This window comes from Lepidothrix coronata, unplaced genomic scaffold (assembly GCF_001604755.1).
Source record: "Lepidothrix coronata isolate B3197 unplaced genomic scaffold, Lepidothrix_coronata-1.0 Scaffold154, whole genome shotgun sequence".
NCBI classification, from domain to species: domain Eukaryota; kingdom Metazoa; phylum Chordata; class Aves; order Passeriformes; family Pipridae; genus Lepidothrix; species Lepidothrix coronata.
Window position 1 is genome coordinate 403,332 of NW_016690334.1, and position 20,177 is coordinate 423,508.

The following is a 20,177-nucleotide window of genomic DNA, read 5'->3' on the forward strand; positions in this document are numbered from 1 at the left end:
ACTCTGGTTTTCACCCAATTGAGGACAAGGGGAAGCTCGTGTGTGGCTGGAGCAGCAGCTGTGCCTGCAGGAACAGCTCACTGGGGCACTGCTGGCCCTGTCTAACCCTGCCACTGTTAACAGGGGAAAAGCACCAACAGAGAGTCCTGAGGTGAACTTTAAATAAACTCTCATACAAAGAAAACTTTAAAGCAACAACAAGGACTCACTCTCTCTCCCATGTCCAGTAAAGCAGAAAAATCAAAGTGGGTGATTGGTGTGTGCAGAGCTACTGTGTCCTAAATCACAAAGAATGAGGGAAGGAAATAATACTGACAGGTACAATCCACTGGAACTGAAACTAATGAACTGCACAGAGAAAACAGGACTTGGCTGCTTTGTCCAGAAGCACCTCAGATCAGGTAAATGTAGGCAGGGCAGAGAAATCAGGTCTCAAGGAATATGAAAGTCAAGGTTAAGGTGCTTTGAGACCAGAGCTTTAAAGGCCAAGTAGTATCTAATGGCAAAATTGCATCACTTTTGTTCTGATTTCCAAGAGACCAATAACTCTGAGATTTTGAGACTTGGCTTTTAAATGCATTTGATTAATTTCCATGAAACTCCTCACAAGAGCAGAAAGTGCTTAAATCCAAGTACAATACCCATGACATTGTGTTTGCAAAAACGTGTGCCTTCAAAAATACGTGAGTTTTCACATTTCAAATCAAAATAGATTTCTACACACTGCATGGATAGGATTATATTCTATATAGGATTATATTCAACCCACCTGCAGTGTCACAGGACCAGGGGTTTCATGCAGGTAAAAAATAATGTCTGTGTTCTAGAACCAGCACGAGCAATATAAGTAATTTGTAGTTTTGGACTAGGTAGTGTCTGCAGTTCTGTGTTTCAGTTTGTGGCAGTTTTCCCCTAAGGAAGGCTCCAAAGCAGGGAGTTCACTTACAGCCCCGATGAGGTATGGGCTGCCTGCATCCCCCAGCAGGTGGCTCAGCAGGATCTGCAGGGCGATGGCCGTGGACTGGCGCCTCGGGGTCACCACGTACTGCAACAAAACAGCACCAGAGAGAGCCTCAGCAGTGGCAGCTGCTTCTGGGACACCCCACAGACATGGAGGCATTAACTTTTCTATTTTATATTACAAGTTTGGAGACACGGAAGTTCTTCTGGGCAAAAGAGTACATTGCATGTTTTGTTGAGGGAAAAAAACATTCGGGGAAGGAAGACACGGGAGGGAACGACAACAAAGTAACTAAACCAGGACTCCCCTTACTACACAGATTCATTTGGCCATGCAACTATCAGAAGCTTCCAGCCAAGTATTCCTTGCAGTCATAATGATTTGTTAATAAGGATATTGAGCACTGACAGCCTGTGGAAAAGTCTCTTGTGACCTGTGTCAGCAGGCCTGGTCTGGAGTGCTGGGGGGACTCTGGGGGACCTGGAGCCCGAAGGAGCTGCTGTGGCTGTAGAGGGTGTCAGCTGGGACCTCACAGACCACAGGGAGACACAGGGAGGGCACCCAACCTGTGAGACCAGAAGGTGGCTGGTGGTGCTGTGATGGCACTGCCTGTAACTGGGTATCACCTGAGATCACTGGATATCAACACCTCCAAATGATTTTGCTTGTGAGTGCACACAGTTTATATAGCAAGTTGGAGACTTGTGCACATCCAGGACACAGCAAAGCATCACAGAGATTAGAACCATTTTGTCAAATAAAATATAGTAATTTGAGGGTAATAAGGGTTTTGTGCCTGTGCTACTGAAGATCAACTGTGCCTGAAGAAGTACAGCATGATTCCATATAATTTGTGTATTTTTCAATAATGCATTTACACAAAATGCATTCACAGTCAGAATGAGACAGAAGCAATTTCAAACCTTCATACCTTTGTTTTCCAACCACTTGCTCATAGCAGAGAAAAAATGCTTAATATTCTCCCAGTCCTCTATCCCACAACTTGTGTTTGTTTTGAAGGTGATCTAAACATCTCTAAGTGTGTCTCAAACACAAATTAACAGTGTGATTGGTGTTTTATCAGGAGACAAATTCAAGGTATATAACCTATATACTGGCCCTGTAGCTGCCTTCAAGGAAACATTAACATGATGGGTAAATTTGGTTTAAAATTAAGAAAAGATCCTGCTCTCACATTTAATTTAGAGTTTCAGTCCTGCTTATTCCATACTGCAGCCAGTTTTAGTAAAGAACCAGGAACACTGGCAGTGCCCCTCTTAGCCAAAAATGGCCTCAACCTTGGATACACAAATCACTCCTAACCAGCCCCTCTGCACCCAGTAGGAGAGCTCTGTACAGTGCAGCTGGATTGGAAGGCACAACCTCCTTCCTTCCTTTGGGCACATGCAGCTCCCTTGTATCCCTCCCTGTTCCCAGTCCCTCCAAATTAGACATTTCTAACTATGGATGGAACATTTATTTTTCATTGGGAATATTTAGATAGAGTGCTTCAACGATAATAAATATTAAACCAGGGATGTGTTGGATATCTCTTCAGAGTTACAGAAAACCTCTCTGATGCCATGTTGCCACGACAGTGCACCCAGTCCTGGGCCAGCAAGAGCAGAGTCATGTGAGATTGGCTGCTCTGAAACCCCTGTCACCCATGGGATGAAGGAACAGTCCCCCAGCTCCTCCTCACTGAGGCCATGGCACACTCTGGCCTAACTGAGGGTCTGCAGTCTCCTCATGCTTTGTTTTCTCTTGGAACACTCCTGGAGTACCAGATGAGCATCTGCATTTTGGGAACAGGCTCTTGTGCAGAGAGAGATAAAGGAACTACAGTAGAAAACTCTGAGCTTGGGAAGCTCAGACAGACCTGGCTCTGACAGACTGTACAGCACTGGAGACTTTTAGGTCTTGGCTCTCCAAGGATATCATGTCATCTGTCCTACACTCAGATTTCTTTTACAGGCTGTGTTTGAGAAATACAAATCAGACATTGTTATGCACTTACTGTATCGTGGGCATTGCAAGCACGAGAGAAGCTAAATGGGCTCTGTCTCTCCCAGTGCCCTGCACCACCTCCTTACCACGTTTCTTTGATATCCCATTTCTCTAACTACAACAGACAGGTGGAATAAAGCTGTAACAAGAAAAATAGAAGGAAGGGACGTTTCCTAGAGTTTAGAGGGTCTTACAAACTGCCTGTGCTGTCACTCAGGTTCTTCTGCGCAATGGAAAACAAGAGTTCCAGGCACTGTGGGATTCACTGGGAAAAGAAGAAACAAAAGATGCCCCCACAGAGGGACTCTGAAGTAGCCACAGCCTCCTGTCCAGCCACAGGGACTGCCCAGGGCCCCACCCCCTGGCAGTGATGCTGGTGACGTCCTGCACCCCCCCTCTCCCAGGAGATCCCAGCCCAGAGGCCTGGACAGGGAAGGCCCAAACAGGTGGAGTTTGCAAAGCCTGTGGTGCTGTGTCTGGGGGTTCCAGAGACCCTCCTGCACACGCTGTCACAGAGCTGTCAGCTGAAAGAGCAGATGGAACACAGGCTGGGGAACACTCCTGCACCTCCCAGGGCACTTCCAAAGGCAGGAATGTGTTGGTTGCCTTCCAAAGGCCCACACAGGCTTCCAGCTCCAGCATCTCCTATGCTATTAGCTGCCACAACCCTAAAAGACAGAGTCCTGTCACCTCACAGAGGACAAACATGTTTCCTAAGGGACACTCCAGGTACAGCCTCCCAGTAAAGCAGCAGGGCAGCTCCAGCCCCTCTCCACGTGCACATTAGCACTGGAGTTGTACAGCTGAGATTTCTGTGTTTACACTGAGCAGGAGGACAGAGGTGGCTCCATGCACTGCATCCTGATGCACAGCCACAAAGCAAGAAAGTCCTTATCATTCAGCCAGCATCTCCCTTTGTCTTCACCTCCACAGGTCGCAGGATAAATGAATTTCTAGCTACATTGTCTGGCTAGTAGTGCCATGTGGGAAGAAAGAAAAGTCATTTTTGTGGCAAAATAAGAACATACATTAGCAAATCCAGCTACATTGTCAGAACTCCTACCAGTTCACGTGGCAAACAAGGCAAAAAGAGGAATTACTGCTGTTATCTGTGGCACCCTTCAGTCACTGCAACAGCAGAAATACAGCAAACCTGTGGGGTTCCAGCAGGACAAAACCCAACTCCTGGATAAAATTGCCACTAAATGAGCAGATACCCCCAAATTCAGCTCAGTTCCATCATTTCTCTGATAAAATGATTAATATTTAGAATTCAAGAGATCCAACCCAAAGCACATTCCTGGTAATCCACTGAATGTCTGCTCCCAGGGGGCACACCACCACAGAGTTCAGCCAAACTTGTCACCTCCCCACTTGTTGCCAATCGATGCAACGTTGCTGGTACCTAAACCCAAAATATTCTAAAGTAAATGCAGTGAGGGGTGTTGGTCACCTGGGAGACAAGAATCTCCTTCTCTTCTGGATTTAAATGGATCCAGGATATGCAGTGGCACTCCCCACAGACTTCCTGCAGGCTGGGATGTGATGCAGCGTTCCCTGAGCAAACTGAGGCTGGAATGATGGAACTGAACCAAGGAACTGAACCTCCTTCCAGGATTTGCAGTTTGGGTTCAGGAAGGAATTGAAGGAATGAGCTGACAGTAACCATCTGCCTCACTTTCCTCATCATACATCACCAGGACCTCACTCAGTGTCACCTGCCTCTTTAACAGTGACAGAGGACAGAATTAAAATGCAGATGGAGGAGTTCAGAGAAAAGTAAATTGAGAAACTTAAAAAAATCCCTCAGTGGTGCCTCAACTGATGTAAAAAGAATGGTAATTGTAATAATACTTGGATCTGGTACAAAACCCCAGTGATTTCAAAATAAACTGAAACAGAAGCTAATAAAAGTTGTCAGTTTGGAGCAGTGATAGTTTTTGTGCACCTGTTCTCTGCTGCAAGGCTCCAGCTCTTTTCTCATAGGATAATTGTTTCTGACCATTCTGTGAGAGTCAAAGAAGAAGCAAAACCCTTTTGCTGCTGGCTGAGATTTTAAGCAGGCAGCCATTTCCCTAATGCTGACTGCATTATTTATCCTTTAATGAAAATTCCAGAGTGCAGAAAACTGACACGGAGGGAGCAGCACCAGGAAAGAGAACACAATACACAGTCAGTGTCGGCAGGGCTTTGCTGGAGACCCATGAAAGGTAAGGAGTTCCTTTCCTTCATCTCAATCAGAATGTAAAGAAAGGCTCTTCAACTATAAAATGTGTGGATAAACAGGCTAATGTCAAGGCAAGGTCACAGCAGTGGAAGGAGAGTTCTGTGGTGCTTCACAACTGGGCACTTTGGTCACTGCACAGGGCTCAGCATTTGGCAATTCTGTCACATCCTTTCACAAAGAACACTGTAATAGAGATATTTTTATCTCTGCTCAGCTGTTTAGTTGGGTGGAAGAGATACTAAGCAAGTTGTATCTGAGCAACTCAGGCCATGGTGCCATCACTCCCTGGTGGAAACTTTGGGTTCCTCACAAGCTCGTAGGCACCTGTGCTCCAGGGGAGGCACAGCCTGCAAGGTTCCTTTGCTGTCCTAAACTCTTGGGAACTGCTGCTGTGTTGTGCTACACATGAATGCATTCACTGTGGTTCTTAAATGAAAGATTTATTATGACAGCAGGGTTTGCAGCAGCAACCTGCAAATAGGTTTGAGCTCCCCCAGAATGAAACACTTTTACATCAAACGGGAAACACGGGACTCCTGCTTGGGAAGAAACAGTTGGAGATGTCTGTTCTGCTGTGCCCTTGGCTTGGTGCCTTCTCTCACTTGTCCTGGTGGCTTCACACCATTTCCCCACTTTCAGTACCAGCTGCAGCAGCCTTTTGCCTGTACCACACTTCAATCCCACATCAATCCCTGTCTCTCAGGGAGCTTCCTGCTTGCAATGTTTGGGTTACAGTCACACCCAGCAGCACAGGGGTCCCAAAGTGGCGAGGATGGGTCTCTTGTGTGACCCAGCACTCCATCCTTTGTAGAAAAGGATTGTGTTGATTGAAATGTTCTGTCTTGTGCCCATGGGGAGCAACAGAAGAACTGTCAATCATTTAATTAAGTCTGGCTCTGGTACTTAAATCAGTTTTCTGCAGTCTCATTACTAGAAGTGAACAAGGTAGATCATTTCCTTGCCTATTTGACTAATTGACAGTATTCAACTTGTTCTTACTATGCATTTAATTAAAAAGTCATATAAACTACTTGATAAGACTGTGATAATCTCTCTAATTCAGTGTTAATAACAACATCTGTCCCAGGTTTTACACAGGCACTGATCAGTTACTGTGGAGCTACAGCATAAATGAAAGATTGCCAAATTTCTCCTTTGAGTAAAAACTCAAGTGTGTTAAAAAATTACTAACTAAAAACCTTTGAAATGATAAAAAACCCGAGCTGCTCATTGAAACCTAGACTAACAGTGCCACGAGATGTGTGCTTTTCACATCACTGCTTTCTAAAGAAATTCTGATGGCAGAATTCAAATGAAATCATGCACTGCCCTTCCTTGGGCTTGTGGTGTCAGCCCTGGGATCCCTGAGATCCTCGTGACCATCACTGCTGGCCTGGCCCTTTGGCACCGTAGCACCACTCAGGAATTGGACTTGCTGGAATTCGTCTGCACTGTATTCTGGATTAAAACAACTTGTTCATAGTTCACAGACTGTTGACTTTCCCTCATTTGGATCATGTTTTTAAACCTTTGGAGCACAAATAGAAAACCTGATTGTAGACACAAAATGACCTGTTTCTGGTGCAGACCATTTTCTGGCAGACACCCAACAACACAGAGCTGTACAGAAACCCAAACTGCTCTGGGAACAGGCAGCACTAGAGAGTTCCATGTGCAGGAGCTCCATCCAAGCCAGGACATCTCCTTTCCAGGCTCACAATAACTTGGATGACTGCACCACCACACCTCTATTGCCAGTGGCATCCTTGCCCAGCAGTGATTCCATCCCCAGTGTGGGCAGGGTACCAATAAGGGGATTGTTGATAGGAGTTCATTCATCTCTTCCCAGAAAGCCACCAAGATGCAGCCTTAGGAACATTATGTTGAGAAAAAACTTGAGATAAGGAAGTAGATGCCTGAGCACTTACCAGCAGTATGTCTGTCACAACAGCCCAGTTCACAGATAAAAACAGTTCTCCAAATGCAATAAAAATCTGCAGGAGAGAAGAAAGCAGTGACTGTCCACAGTGCATGGTCCTTCTTTGGTGTAAGGATGAAGGCAGGCTCACTGACTGTGCCTGTGGGAGAGCTGTCCTACACACCCATTTATTTATAAATTGAACATCTCTGTCTGTGCTTACAAACACTAATTGCATCTTAAAAGTGGGGAAAGGAACCAGAGAAGGTGTGTGGGGTTTGTGTCACAAATCCTCAGCAGAAGAGTCAAAATAGGAAACACACACCATCCTCCTGATGAACTGCTGAACCCAGGGAGAGGAAAGCAACACCCTGGGAAGAGAAACTTTCAGCACAGGTTTGAAAAATTATCAAAGATGTCCCTTTGCAAATGAAGCACCTCTGTGCTTATACAAGTAATCTTAAAGGCTCTTTCAGAGAGAGAACTTCCAAAATGGAATGGACTCCAAGGAACAGGCAGCCTCGAAGCCTTGGTGCCCTGTGGGAATTCCCTAATCCATCACAGATGGAGACCCAGCCATCAGGAAAAGGGGTAGGGCCCCCAACAGTTCTTACAGCTGGGGGCTCAGAGAATATTAACCCTCTCAGCCAGCCCTGGACACAGATTGGAGCAGCCTGCCCAGGCTAAGTGAGGCTTTAGGAGAGCAGTAAAGCTGCACTGTCAAGGTGGAGCAGTGCTAGAAGGCAGATTCTATTTAGGACACAGGCCACAAAGTCAGATGGCACCTGGGAAATAAAATCCATGGTTACAACAGGCCTCCTGCTCAGTAAGGCCTTGATCAAGATGTTTTAGCTGCTCTAGGAAAGGCACAGTGGCAAATGCCCAGATGTTTTTGGAGGGGTGGCTTATGTGCTCCTAAGGAGAACCAGACCTGTTGCACATCTTCCTGCCTCCTCTGTGGTTCTGGTCTGTTCTGCTCAGAACCAAACCAGTTTTCTGGTTTTCTTCTCCAAACCAGTTTGGACAAAAAGTTCCTTGAAGAACTGAGATACTTAATATAGACCATTATCCAGATATCTTTCTCTTCACAACACTTTATACAAGTTTCCTAATTTGCAGCTGAATCCATTCCCTCACACACAGTTGCTTTTCCTTAAGTTGTAACAAATATCAGTCATTTCACATACTCCTTGAGAATGTGTTAGTCTTGGATTTATGCATCCTACTGTCCAAGTCTGCCCACTGACACAACCTTGGCAGGCTTTGCCCTCACAAGAGATAGAGTGCAACTGTTGTTCTCCAGTTCAGGACTGTTGCAATATCACTGCTCCAGCCTTAGCTGGAAAGCAAATGAAACATCTACATTAGAGAACTCTGGGCAAACACAAAATGTGGTTGTTAACATGGGAAGCAAAATCACACAGCTCAGCTTTTTACCAAGACACTTGGCAATAAGGACTGGCTGTGAAATCTTGCACTCCCCAGAAAATATTAGCCCTTCATCCCTTTATTTCAAGGTAAAATTCTCTGAAGTAGATCTGTTGGAAGATCCAAATTCATCAGCCAATAGTGGTATGAACTTACCTATCTTCTGTCAGTGGTGCCATGGGTAGCAAGAGATAGTGCAAGTTAAAGGGAAATAGGAAAGAGATAAAGAGCAAAGAGATTTATTTAGATCCTGGCTGATACTTTAAATATAACAAGATGCAAATCCAACAGTTAGAGCAGAAGGTTCTGAAGGCTTCCAAACTGTTCCTAGATATCACCAATGGAATAGATGACTCCCTGCCTTCATACATCAAATGAGAGATTGATCTATCTCCCTTATAGGAATCTTGTGATGTTTAGCACTTCTAAAGTGTAATTTCCAGTTTTTCTTTCTTTTCATGCTTTTTCCAAGTTATTTAGTCTGTACAAGCCCTCAGAACAAGAGCATGTCATGGCCAGTGCAAGAAAAGTAGAATTCATCTTTAGGAAATAAGTTATGCTGTCAACCTGGAGATCAAAGGACTGGAAATAAATGAAAAACTAACCTTGATAAGAAAATGTGATATTCAGTGGCTAAGGCCTCATACTCCACAGAGTAATAAATTCAAACAGAATTGTCTTAATGTTAGAGACAGAACTCTGTTAGATTTTCTTTTCTTTCCTAAGGTCTTGTGTGGATTGCAGATGTAGGGTCACCTCCTCACCTCCTGGGGTTCAGCCATGACTTTCCCAAGCACCTGCACTGCAGTGAGCACAGGGCTTTCAGCTGCTTTTGGAGACAGAGCAGATGGAGACAGAGCCTCTCTGAAGTCAAGAGCTGGGGATCCAGAGGGAGGAGAGCAATCTCACAGCATTTCAGCCCATCTACCCCAACAGAAACCCTGGAAGTCAGCCTTGCCATAGTCCCACATTAACTTGAGAATTCTTGTGCTTTGAAACATTTCTTCCAGCTTTGGCCACAGCCTTGTTCCCCTTCATGATCCCCCCCAGTGCCCTACAGACACCTCTGTCATTGCTTGGATCCTTTCTTGCTGCAGGGGCTCCCACATGGTGAAGCAGAGACAGGTTGTGCCTGAGAGACAGGGACTGGAAAACCATTTCCTGCTTCTGTCCTGCACAAATGGAAGATCTGGTTCAGTGGGGCCTTCAGATTAGAAGCAGCAGCTGCCAGGGCACTGCAGTTCTGCCAGCAGTGTGCCTGGTGCCACCCTCGTTAGGAAGGCACAGAGAGGCAGGGCTGGGCCAGAGGAGGGGATGCTCAGGCAGTGCAACAAGTACCAGGGGAATCAGGTGCTGACACAACCTACAATTTATTCCCCTTGCCCAGTGCTGGAAGACCTGCATAGAGCACATCAAACAAAAGACAAAATGGCAAAGCCTGTTATTAAAAAACCACCTGGTCTGCTCTTTGGAAGAAACTTAAAGAACACAGTTATCCATAGCCCAGTTTGGAATTTCCTCCTGGACAACACAGTGCTGTTTGTGAGGAGAGAGACATTTAAACTTTCATCAGTCCTTATAGAACTCCTTTATCAGGAACTGGAGTGACAGGACAAGGGGAAATGGCTTCACACTGACATGGAGTAGGTTTAGATGGGATATTGGGAAGAAATTCTTCCCTGGGAGGGTGGTGAGGCCCTGGCACAGGTTGCCCAGAGAAGCTGTGGCTGCCCCAGCCCTGGAAGTGTCCAAGGCCAGGTTGGACAGGGCTTGGAGCAACCTGGGCTAGTGGAAGGTGTCCCTGTCCATGGCAGGGGGTAGAGTGAGATGATATTTAAGGTCCCTCCCAACCCAAAGCATTCTGGGATTCTACAATTCTAATAAAAGGTATATTTTGGTAATTCAAACCCAGTATGTTGGTTCACTCATCGAACACAGACTGGCAAATGAAACTGTTGTCCTCCAGATTTAATGACAAAAAAGAGAACTGAAGAACAAACTCAGAGTGGGGCTACGTGGGAACCTGAGAGACAGAAAAAGAAAAGGGCTAATACTTTGGCACTCAGATGTCCACTCCTGAATCCAAAAATAATCTTCAATTTCACATTTTGCTTTGTGTACACACACTCAGACATGCAAATCCACTTGTTTTTCTTTTGGTGTAAAGGTGTTTTTCCACAGGAATACACATTCCTGAGGAGTCAAAAGGAAACCCTCTTTGAACAAGTGTTATTCTTAGAAGCAAAAAACCTGCAAAAGCACCCTTTTGCAGAGAACTGTTGATTACTGTAATTAACTTTACTTGGATCCTCTTATTTATGTTAATCATGGTGATTTTGGCTGTGGAGTCACAGGAAAAAACCTTGGAGTCTTTCCCTAGCTGTTACCAGATTATAGTTGAAATAAGGTTTACATTCAGTTCCCTCTCACTGGGAGTTTTTGGAACTATTCATCATTCCTGGTAGGTTTCTGTTTTTCCCTTTGCTAAGAACAGAATTTAAGTGATTTATACTTCAGTTTGCTTTGCCAAAAGCTTGACTTTGAAGATCAGCTGGTGATCTGGGACTTTGAAGATGATGGCTCAATTATTCTTAGCAAGAACTCTGTGCATTGTACAGCCCCAACTACACCAATCTTTAAGGATTCAGAAAGCAAAAATAAATAAGAATACTAAATTAGCTGCATAGCATTAATAATTAACATAAGACTGAGACTTGCTTTGACTACATTTTTGGAGAAGGGACAAGCTTCATGTACAGGCTTACTGTTCTCTTCTTCAGTGCACTCTGCAGGTCCTGAGGCCCAGTTTGCAGTGCTCTGCCTGCCCTTTGTCCTGGAACAAGGAATGCCCAACGTGGATCCCACTGGACAGGCCACAGGCAGCATTGGAGCACCATTCCCAGTTCTTACCTGGTCACTTTATAAGTCATTGAAACCTCCTAATGGTCTAAAAGACTGCAGAGAATCCTGCAAAAGCCACCCCTTGCCTCCTCCTCCTCCCCCTTCCCATTCTCCCCAGGACACCAAGGGACATGTTGCTGATTGTCACTTACAAAGGTGGAAAGGATGCTGGTCTGGGCCAGCATGAGAGCTGTGTAGAGGCACAGGGAAGAGGTGAACATGCTGGTGGCACAGATCAGAGGATCAGCTTTCTTGTACATCTTCCTTAATCTTCTCGCGGCTTCTGCCCCAGCGATGACCCCCACGATTCCTGTCCCAACGGTGATGCCTCCGAAGATCAGGCTGGTGACAAAGCAAAGGATTCAGCTGAGCATGGTACTGTAGAAAAAGGAATGGTGTTAGCTCATAGCTGTAGTTTCAGAGGAATCTTTAATGGGGAACTTGAACTTCATTCCATTTGACGTAACCCTCCCACTCCTTGTAAATGGATGTACTGCCAAGCCTCCGTGGAAGATGAGTGCCCTGGGAAGCAGATATTTTCCCATTTCCAGAGCAGGTGTTATGCACCCAGGCTCAAGGAGGACCCTGCCCAGTAGGACCTGGCTTGGACATGCAGTGATGTAGAGGAGACCCAGTCATCTTGGTTACCCTGTGAACCAATCTACTCAGTCATCCCTGAAACACAGATGGAGTAACTCTGTATCACAATCTGCTGTCTTGGAAGGGATCCTAGCACGTGGAATGATCTACATCTAAATTATAACCCTCTGGTTAGCACAGCTGAGATGAGTCACTTCTCTGACTCTGGGAAACACCTACCACTTCCCAGAGGAGTTCAAAGAATACTGAACAGTTAACTGTGCCAGGTCCACGGAGCATTTTCTGAATGCAGGATGTCCAGCACCACTCAGCTTTGTGTGTCTGCAAATGTAAATGTGTTCTTCAGGAATCCCAACTTCATGCTTTAAAGGAAGGTGTCTGAACAGCTTAGAAGATTCAGCTTCCAGAGGGACTTTCTGTGTGTGCTTTTCTCTCTGTCCCAAATGAGACCCCAATGACAAAGCAACCAAAGGCCAGTGGTGCTGATTGTTTAATGCATCACAGTGCTCCAAAGGCAAACAGGGACAGGACCAATGTATTCTGAGCACAAGTGCTCCTGAATATTTCGGTGTTACATGGTAAGTTCTGTACATTTTCCTGAGCTTTCTCTAACTGCAAAGCAAAGTAACAAGCTGGGATAGGATCTGTTCCTTTAAACTGCAGTGCATCCACTTTTTATTTTCTTTCTGGCTGATTAGGAAGGACTGAATTATTCTACAAGAAAAAAAAAGTATTTCTATGCAAGATAACAAACTTTTAGCATATTTGTAGTCTCCCTGCAAGTTCTTCAGAATTCTGATTCATCACTCACTACAGCTTGATAGTGACAGTAGAGATTGTCACTAGGCAGAGTAACTATCTTAGAGATTTGTTCAGGAGAGAAAAGTTCCAAGGTGACATTAGCTGATTGAAGCATTCATGGAATTGTGTTTAGAATATTCATGTGTTGTAAACTGCAGTTGAAATAAACCTGGAGCTGGAATAAAAGAGAGCAGCCAAAACTAAATCCAAGCACGGTTCAGTTGACTGGGAGTAGGAAAGTACAGAAGCTGAGTCCTGGGGAAAGGCTCCTATGGGATCTTTTAGGGTCTGAAAATGCTCCCTTATCTGTCTGATCTGTTCCAAAGTGTCTGCACAAAGACCTGAAAAAACCCCTATTTATCTACCTTGAAAGGACTGAGACCTGAGTCAGCTGTGATGCCGTTTGAGTTTGTGTTTCCAGGGAGTCTGTGACACAGCCCTGATCCTTAAACAAAGCCTGCAACTGCTGAACAGCCAGAGGGGACCCTCAAAGTATCCCTGGGCAGGTCCTGGAATGTGCAGCTCAGTTCCTCCAGCATCATCAGCTACAGGTCTGACACTGTTATTTATATTCTGTTTCTTTACATCCCCCTGGAATAAGAGTCTAAACCCAGCCTTATCCTGCTTCTGGCACGAGTTTATGCCAAGGTTATTTTTAAAGTATCCTGTAAGAAGCAGGACGTGAGGTTAAACTATCAGGAGCTCCATTTCCCTTCCCTGAAGACCATGTCTGCTGTAGCAACACTACTGTGGAATAATAATTCGGAAGTGGATTAGAAAGCAAACCAGAGGGCAACACCTTCAGCTTAACAAAGGAAGTATTTAAACTGTATCTGTGAACAGAAACAGCCAAACAGCTGAAACTGCTCAGTCTCCTCTGCCTACCCCGAGCCAAACTCCTGGGTTCACTCCCTTCTCAGTATTGTTCACTAGTAAGTTATGAGCCACTGGTGGCATCCATGGAAGGACAATTCATTTCCCACCGAAGGATTTGGGGGTGACTATTCAATCCATCTGGTTACACTACGGCTCAGAAATCACTTTGGAGCTGGCTCAGTTGTTCCACTGCAGACAAGCAGAAGAACCCTGTTAGCAGAGCACACTCAAGCTGTGATTACTGCTTTTCCCTTTAACTGTCTTTACCTGGAAAGCCAGTGTAGGAACCACTTAGTTCTTTGAAATCCATCATGAAGGCAGAGACTGAAACCGGATTTGGGATACCTCCAGAAGAAAGGGACACTTGTATGGAGGCCACTGGCAGGGAGTCAGTCCCAGTGCTCACTGTGACTGAGGGCAGCCATGAAGACTCAGGAGGAGCACTGAATGCATTTTTGTATTCTGGATAACACACTGTATTCCAGATAACACATTTGTTTTCTGATAACACATTGTGGTGGTGGGGGGGGGAATTTTTCTTCCTAGCTGGGGAAAAGTCATCCACAAAAAGTTCTGATTGCTTCAAAGTCTTCTGCTCTTGTAAATTCCTCTTCCCACCCACCATTTGATATTTATTGATGGATCTTCACTGATCTGGATGTGCTCTGTGAGCACAGCTCTGCTGGCAGGTGCTCACAAGACCAACTGATCCTGGTCTGATGCAATGATATGGTACTGGATCAAAATCATCAAGCTTTCTTCATGTTGGGAGCCACAATCACCTGGCCAACACAGCAGGGATTTTAAAGCCATACTAATAAGCAGACAATGGGAAAGTCACCAAAACACAGGATTTAAACGTACTGAAATGTGTATTTAAGTAGCTTGGGCTGCACAGTCATTTGTCAACTGAAATCTCCTTGCTAAAGCTGCTCCTTTCCCTCCCCCCCAGTGTTCCTGTTACTGCTTCTTCCCAATTTACTAACACAGGGCTGGCAGCATCTTCCCAGTTAACCGAGTGATTATAAACAAACAAACAAATAGGAGTGTCTCAGCATACCTGGAAGCAGTTTAGTCTAACATTCACACCCCATGTGTTCAGTCACATCCTGCCTTCCCCCTTTGGAAACAAGCTGTGATTTAGGGCTGTGCAGTGTTTCCAAGGTGGTTCCACAGTCCCAGCTCACCTGTTGGATGAATTGCACGATTCCTGGAGGCAGGGGGGGACAATGCCCTGGACAAGCTGAGCCCTGTACAGGAACAGTGGTACCCACATTCCCAGGGCTCCAGTGACAAAGGCCATGGCTGTCAGACCCAGTGAGGACCAGACAAAACTACAGCTGAAAGTCAAAAGAAAACAAGGGAGAGATATTAGAAAGAATGGGGTGGAGGGAAAAGGGAAAGCCTACCTGCAATACCCAGGATTTCAGGCAATAACAAAACAATTCATTCAGACATCTTATAATCAAAATCCACTCCCTTGAATATCTGAACTCTGATCAGGCTTTATTATGAAAGTCAACAATAAAGTCCTAATTAGAGCAAAGGCCATGACCTACTGATTTCTTGTTAAATCCTGGGCTCTTGCACATTCCCTTGCCAGCTTCTGCTAAAACAATTGCTGTGGATTTTTTGATAGCAGAAATACAACAACAGAGAGTGGGCGAGAATTTAATGGCTTAGTAGCTGAAGGAAAGTGTTCTGTGTGCAAGTCTAAATGCCTCAGGATAGTTTTAAGTCATTTCTGTAACCAGCACAAATGAGAGTAACTTCTGGGTCCTCCAAACTGTGAAGATGCAGTGGCTGAACCCCTCCTTAACTCTGAGTGGGTAAAAATAGACTGTCAGTCTGCACAGCGAGTTTTCAGACAAAAGGAGAAGCATTTTTAAAAACTGTCCAAACCTTGTCTCCTTCCTGCCCTATTCTAGGAGAAAATTTAATTTTTGCTGGTCTCTTTCTCGTTAATAGTTTAGGAAAAAGTCCCCTTTAAGGTCAATAGGGAGGTATTGACCTTAAGGTTAAACAAAAGTGCTGCAAGTGACCAGGTGACTACAGATTAGAGGATTTGCTAAGAACTGAGCCCAATTCTCCATCTTCTAAAGACAAAGGACTCTTGGATCTGTTTTTTTGGCAGTATGACTTTATGCTTTGGAAATCAATTGCTAAAGGAAAAGAAAATTAAAATCTATTTTTACAACATTGCTGCAACATCTTTTTGGAAAGAAACTTCGGTGATAGCCCAGTTGTTGAAATGTTGGGTTCGTTTTTGATTCAGGAAAATTCACTTTTTATTCACTTCAGACTATACTGACTACAGATTGTGATCCAACAAACTGGATCTCTGGGGCACTTGCTGTTCTGGATGCAAACGGGATGGAAATCTAATTGTCAGTTAGAGAATGCTGGAGCCTCTGGAAGAAGAACCATAGAATCAGCCGGAAAAGACCTCTGAGATCATCAAGTCCAACCCATGATCCAGCCCCGCTGTGGTTCCCAGACCATGGCACTGATGCCACATCCAGTCCCACCTTAAACACCTGCAGGGACGGTGAGTCCACCCCCTCCCTGGGCAGCCCGTTCCAATGCCTGACTACCCTCTCTGTAAAGAATTTCTTCCTAATATTCAACCTAAACCTCCCCTGGCAGAGCTTAAGACGATGCATTCTTGTCTTACTGATAGTTGCCTGGGAGAAGAGACCAACTCCCACCTGGCTACAACGTCCTGTCAGGGAGTTATAGAGAGTGAGGAGGTCTCCCTTGGGCCTCCTCCAGGCTCCCTCAGCCTCTCCTCATAGCAATTGTGTTCGAGTCCCTTCACCAGCCTTGCTACCCTTCTCCGGACGAACACTCCAAAGACAGAGAAGGTCCCAGGAAAGCCGGTGTGCCGGGATCGGGAGCATCCCGCGGGCTCGCAGCGCGGAGCCGGGGCTGGCGCAGCTGCACAGCGGCCCCTGCTGTTCCCAGCCCGGCTCCGGCTGCTCCTCCTGCCCCGCTCTCGCAGGCTCACCGCAGGGTAAAAAACCTGCTGCACTCCGCATTCGCTTCGTGCTGCAGCTCAGCTGGTGTTTTCTTTAATTTTTGTGCGGTTAAAGGAAGAGGTCGTCTGCCAGCCACGCTCAGCTGCTCAAAACACGTGGGCAGACACTTTATAAACCGTATTGGGGCACAACACTTTGACCTCGTGTATCAGAGGCACAGCAGCCTCTCAAAGACCACACAGAGACTGCCCGAGACATGCTGATCCCACCTTCCTCGGGCACTGAGAGTTACAGATAAACTTACACCTGCAAATAACGCACTTTAAGCAAACCAGCTCACCCCGAGGGCTAAAGCAAGAGGGAAGGGGAAACTTAGTAGAAAGTAGAGCTGGATTTCAATAGGAGCACAGTGCCATAACTTTGCCTCCTTCCCCCTCCTCCAAATGGGAGGATAGAAGATGCAAAGAAATCTTTGATTTCTTTTGTAGCGTTCCTGTAGAAGAGTGGAAGAAAGATTTTTATTAAGGGTGTTTCCATCACCTTGCAAACAGCATGAGATACAAAGGAGCAGGGCAGGATTTCATGGACATATTTCTTGAAATGGAATGGTCACCCAGTGGAGGGAACCTTTGTTGCTCAAACCACTCACTTACTTCTTGGCCAGGGATCCAACATCTTGACACCAAGTAGTCTTGGCAGTTCTGGGTACACCTGGTGTCTCATCTGCTCCTCGTCTTGTGCCGGAGATGCTCAGTGCTCTGTGTCTCGCTGTCCTTCTCTGGATCCTGGGAGGGACCAGGAGAATCAGGAGGACCAGTGCTAGACCTCCCATGCAAGGAGTCACCTGTAGACACAAGGTTGGTTGGGTCAAGGATGCCTGTTTTCGTATAGATATGGTTTAAGTCACATTTGTAAAGAAGAGGAGCGACGTTGGTGATTTGTGGTGACTTTGGAGGAATGATGATAAATCCTCGCTCCCCATCCTACAGGTGCATGGCTGCTTCATCTGATTTTGAAGAAAACCATGTGAAGAAAGAAAACTGTACTGTGGTGCTCTGTACTGTGGCCAAGGTGACCACAGAAAACTGTACAGAAAACTGCACTGTGGCCACAAACACAATGATCACTTGATGCAGTCACCAGTGTTACCTGAACAACATCCCAGTGTTACTCCAGTCAGCATTCTGCCCCATTCACCTGCATGTGCTAGTTAACTTTATACACAAGGTAGGAGGATCTGACAAAGTGCTTCCAAAGCACTGGGTGCTCAGTATGGAGAGACATCATGATGACATGATCAGAACAGAAGAGTTATTTTCTTGAAACCTTCAAATAATAGTTGTTCCCAAGAGCACTGCAGGAAACTGGTGCTACCAGTATAATGATATTTTTACCTTCAGATTCCTCTGTTTGAGGAGGTCTCAGTGCAGTGAGAACCATTCCAAATGTCCTCGGGTAAGGGGAACATCAGCACCTGCCCTGGCTGCTGTACAGTTTCACCTCCACCTACCAGAACCAGGCAGGGATCTGCCCCTTGTCCTGCAGGAAGAGTTCTCTTAAACACCACATTCATGACCAGTCAGGCAGTAGAGGTCCTTGCACTGCTCCCCTCTTTTAACACAATGGACGTAAGGAATCCAAACCCCGGTGAGGATTCTGCTGTGTCAGAGAATGAAAGGGAGTGACTCACCCTGAATGCCCAGTGCCAGTCCCCTGTGCTCTTTGCCATGCCAGCTGCCAGCATGTAACCACAGCCACTGTGAGCAACAGAAAGGAAGAATCAGAAAGCACCAATGAACTCTGGAGGGCTGAAATGACGTGTCTTAATGAGAGCACAGAGAAGTGGTCTGCCATAGTTTTCAAAAGGGATGAACAGAAACAACCCTCATGGTCTGTGCTAGTCTGCTTGCCAGACTTGAGACAGTGGCAATAATGTCCCAGATTCCCCCTCGGAGTCCATATTCTGTAGAATGACACTCCAAACCCAGATCAAACAGCCCATAAAGCAGTTTATTAGTCAGTCCTTTCTGTGCTAGCCATAGGAATTATATCCTGCAGGAATTTCTTTAGTTTTAATCTGCCTTCTGGGCACAGCCTTGGCTGCCTGCTCTAGTACAGAGTATGTCTCTAAACTACTTAAAAGGCCCTTCTCCTCTTCTTGACACAGTGGGAATTTAACTAAAAGAGGAGAGGGAAGTACCAGTTCTTCATTGGGAGACATTTAATGGAGGGTTCTTGAAAAATTTGTCAAATAAACAAACATCTAAAAGCTTTTGTGTTCCAAAACCCAGAAATACATTACATACCCCCATGCACACATTTCTTTTAGAATTGATTCAATATTTTATTCAAAGCCAGAGTTTAGATTCTCCCTAAAAATGTTGGGGGAAAAAAGCGAATTTTTCTTCAAGGTAAGTACAGAAATAAACCTAATCAGCTCCATGCAAACTTGCTAAGGAAGTGACAAATCCCCTTGCAAGAGCCAAGGCAGATATACATCAAAATATATCCAATTGAGGCTTGGGGTGTATTGAATTGCAGGTGTGGTCAGACAGAATTTCAAAAGGCCAGTCAATTACTAGCAAGAAAACCAACCTTCCCACTGGAATGAAGATATAGAAGATAGATAACACTGTGGTCCTTTTTCCTTCCTCAAACAGGTCTGCAATGATGGTGGGTGCTATGGTGGAGTAACTGGCTGTGCCAATGCCAACCAGTCCTCGTGAGAGAACAAATATCCTGTAATACTGCAGGGGAAAGACATGTTATAGTGCAAAAGAGTCCATGCCAGAAAGAAAGCTTACTGTTAAAGAGGTGCCTTTTAGTGGATCAAATTTAGCAGAGGAAATCAGAGTTGGACTGCCTTTTGCCTGTGTCTGTATTCCCTCCACTCACACCTGCTCCCCTCCCACCTCACTGCTGGGCTTTCTCTTTCTGCACAGCACTGACTTCCCACAGTGACACCCAGAGGGAATTTCGGGGTAGGGTGGATAGAGCACATGCTTGCCCAACAAGCTGCCACTCTGTAAGGTCACAAACAACAAATGTTCAGGACAAAAATGGGATCCCATCAATTGCAACAGTAATGTGTGGATTCTCCACTGCCTAGGCTGGTCTCCAGCTTCCCATAAAGCATTCCTGCATGGAGCACATTTAGTCCAGGCTTGGGGAATGAGTGCTCACTGACACTTTTCCAAATGTGGTTAGAGAGGAACTCTATCAGCTCCTGCAAGGTGTAAGCAGATTATTTTCACAGTACCCTCTAAAAAAGCAACATACCGACTCGGTGATGAAGGAACTGCCCAAGGTGACACCAGACCAGAAGAGAATTCCAGCTCCAAGGATGATTTTCCTGTTGTAGCGGTCTCCGAGGTATCCAAAGATGGGGGCAGCCAGCATGTAACACAAGGTGAACACTGGAAATCCAAGAACCAGCAAAGACAATATTGCTCAGATTATTGTTATCATACATGCTGCTCA

The 20,177-nt window shown here is 45.5% G+C and overlaps 1 protein-coding gene across 10 annotated transcripts in view; it reads right to left on the reverse strand.

Annotated features, from left to right (window-relative positions):
• The window catches only part of SPNS3 (sphingolipid transporter 3 (putative)), a 53,497-nt gene that overhangs the window by 14,528 nt on the left and 18,792 nt on the right, over positions 1-20,177 (reverse strand). For 5 of the 10 annotated variants that reach the window (XM_017828855.1, XM_017828857.1, XM_017828853.1 and 2 more), the window contains 8 exons: positions 19,977-20,113; positions 19,293-19,444; positions 18,388-18,454; positions 17,351-17,541; positions 14,907-15,059; positions 11,595-11,784; positions 7,124-7,189; positions 947-1,045 (listed from right to left, as the gene is read on the reverse strand). In XM_017828855.1, coding sequence (XP_017684344.1) covers positions 947-1,045; positions 7,124-7,189; positions 11,595-11,784; positions 14,907-15,059; positions 17,351-17,541; positions 18,388-18,454; positions 19,293-19,444; positions 19,977-20,113 — 1,055 coding nt within the window. Of the gene's footprint in view, positions 1-769; positions 1,046-7,123; positions 7,190-11,594; positions 11,785-14,906; positions 15,060-17,350; positions 17,542-18,387; positions 18,455-19,292; positions 19,445-19,976; positions 20,114-20,177 lie in introns of all 10 variants that reach the window. The other 5 variants (XR_001877030.1, XR_001877031.1, XR_001877029.1 and 2 more) reach the window with 4 other exon arrangements.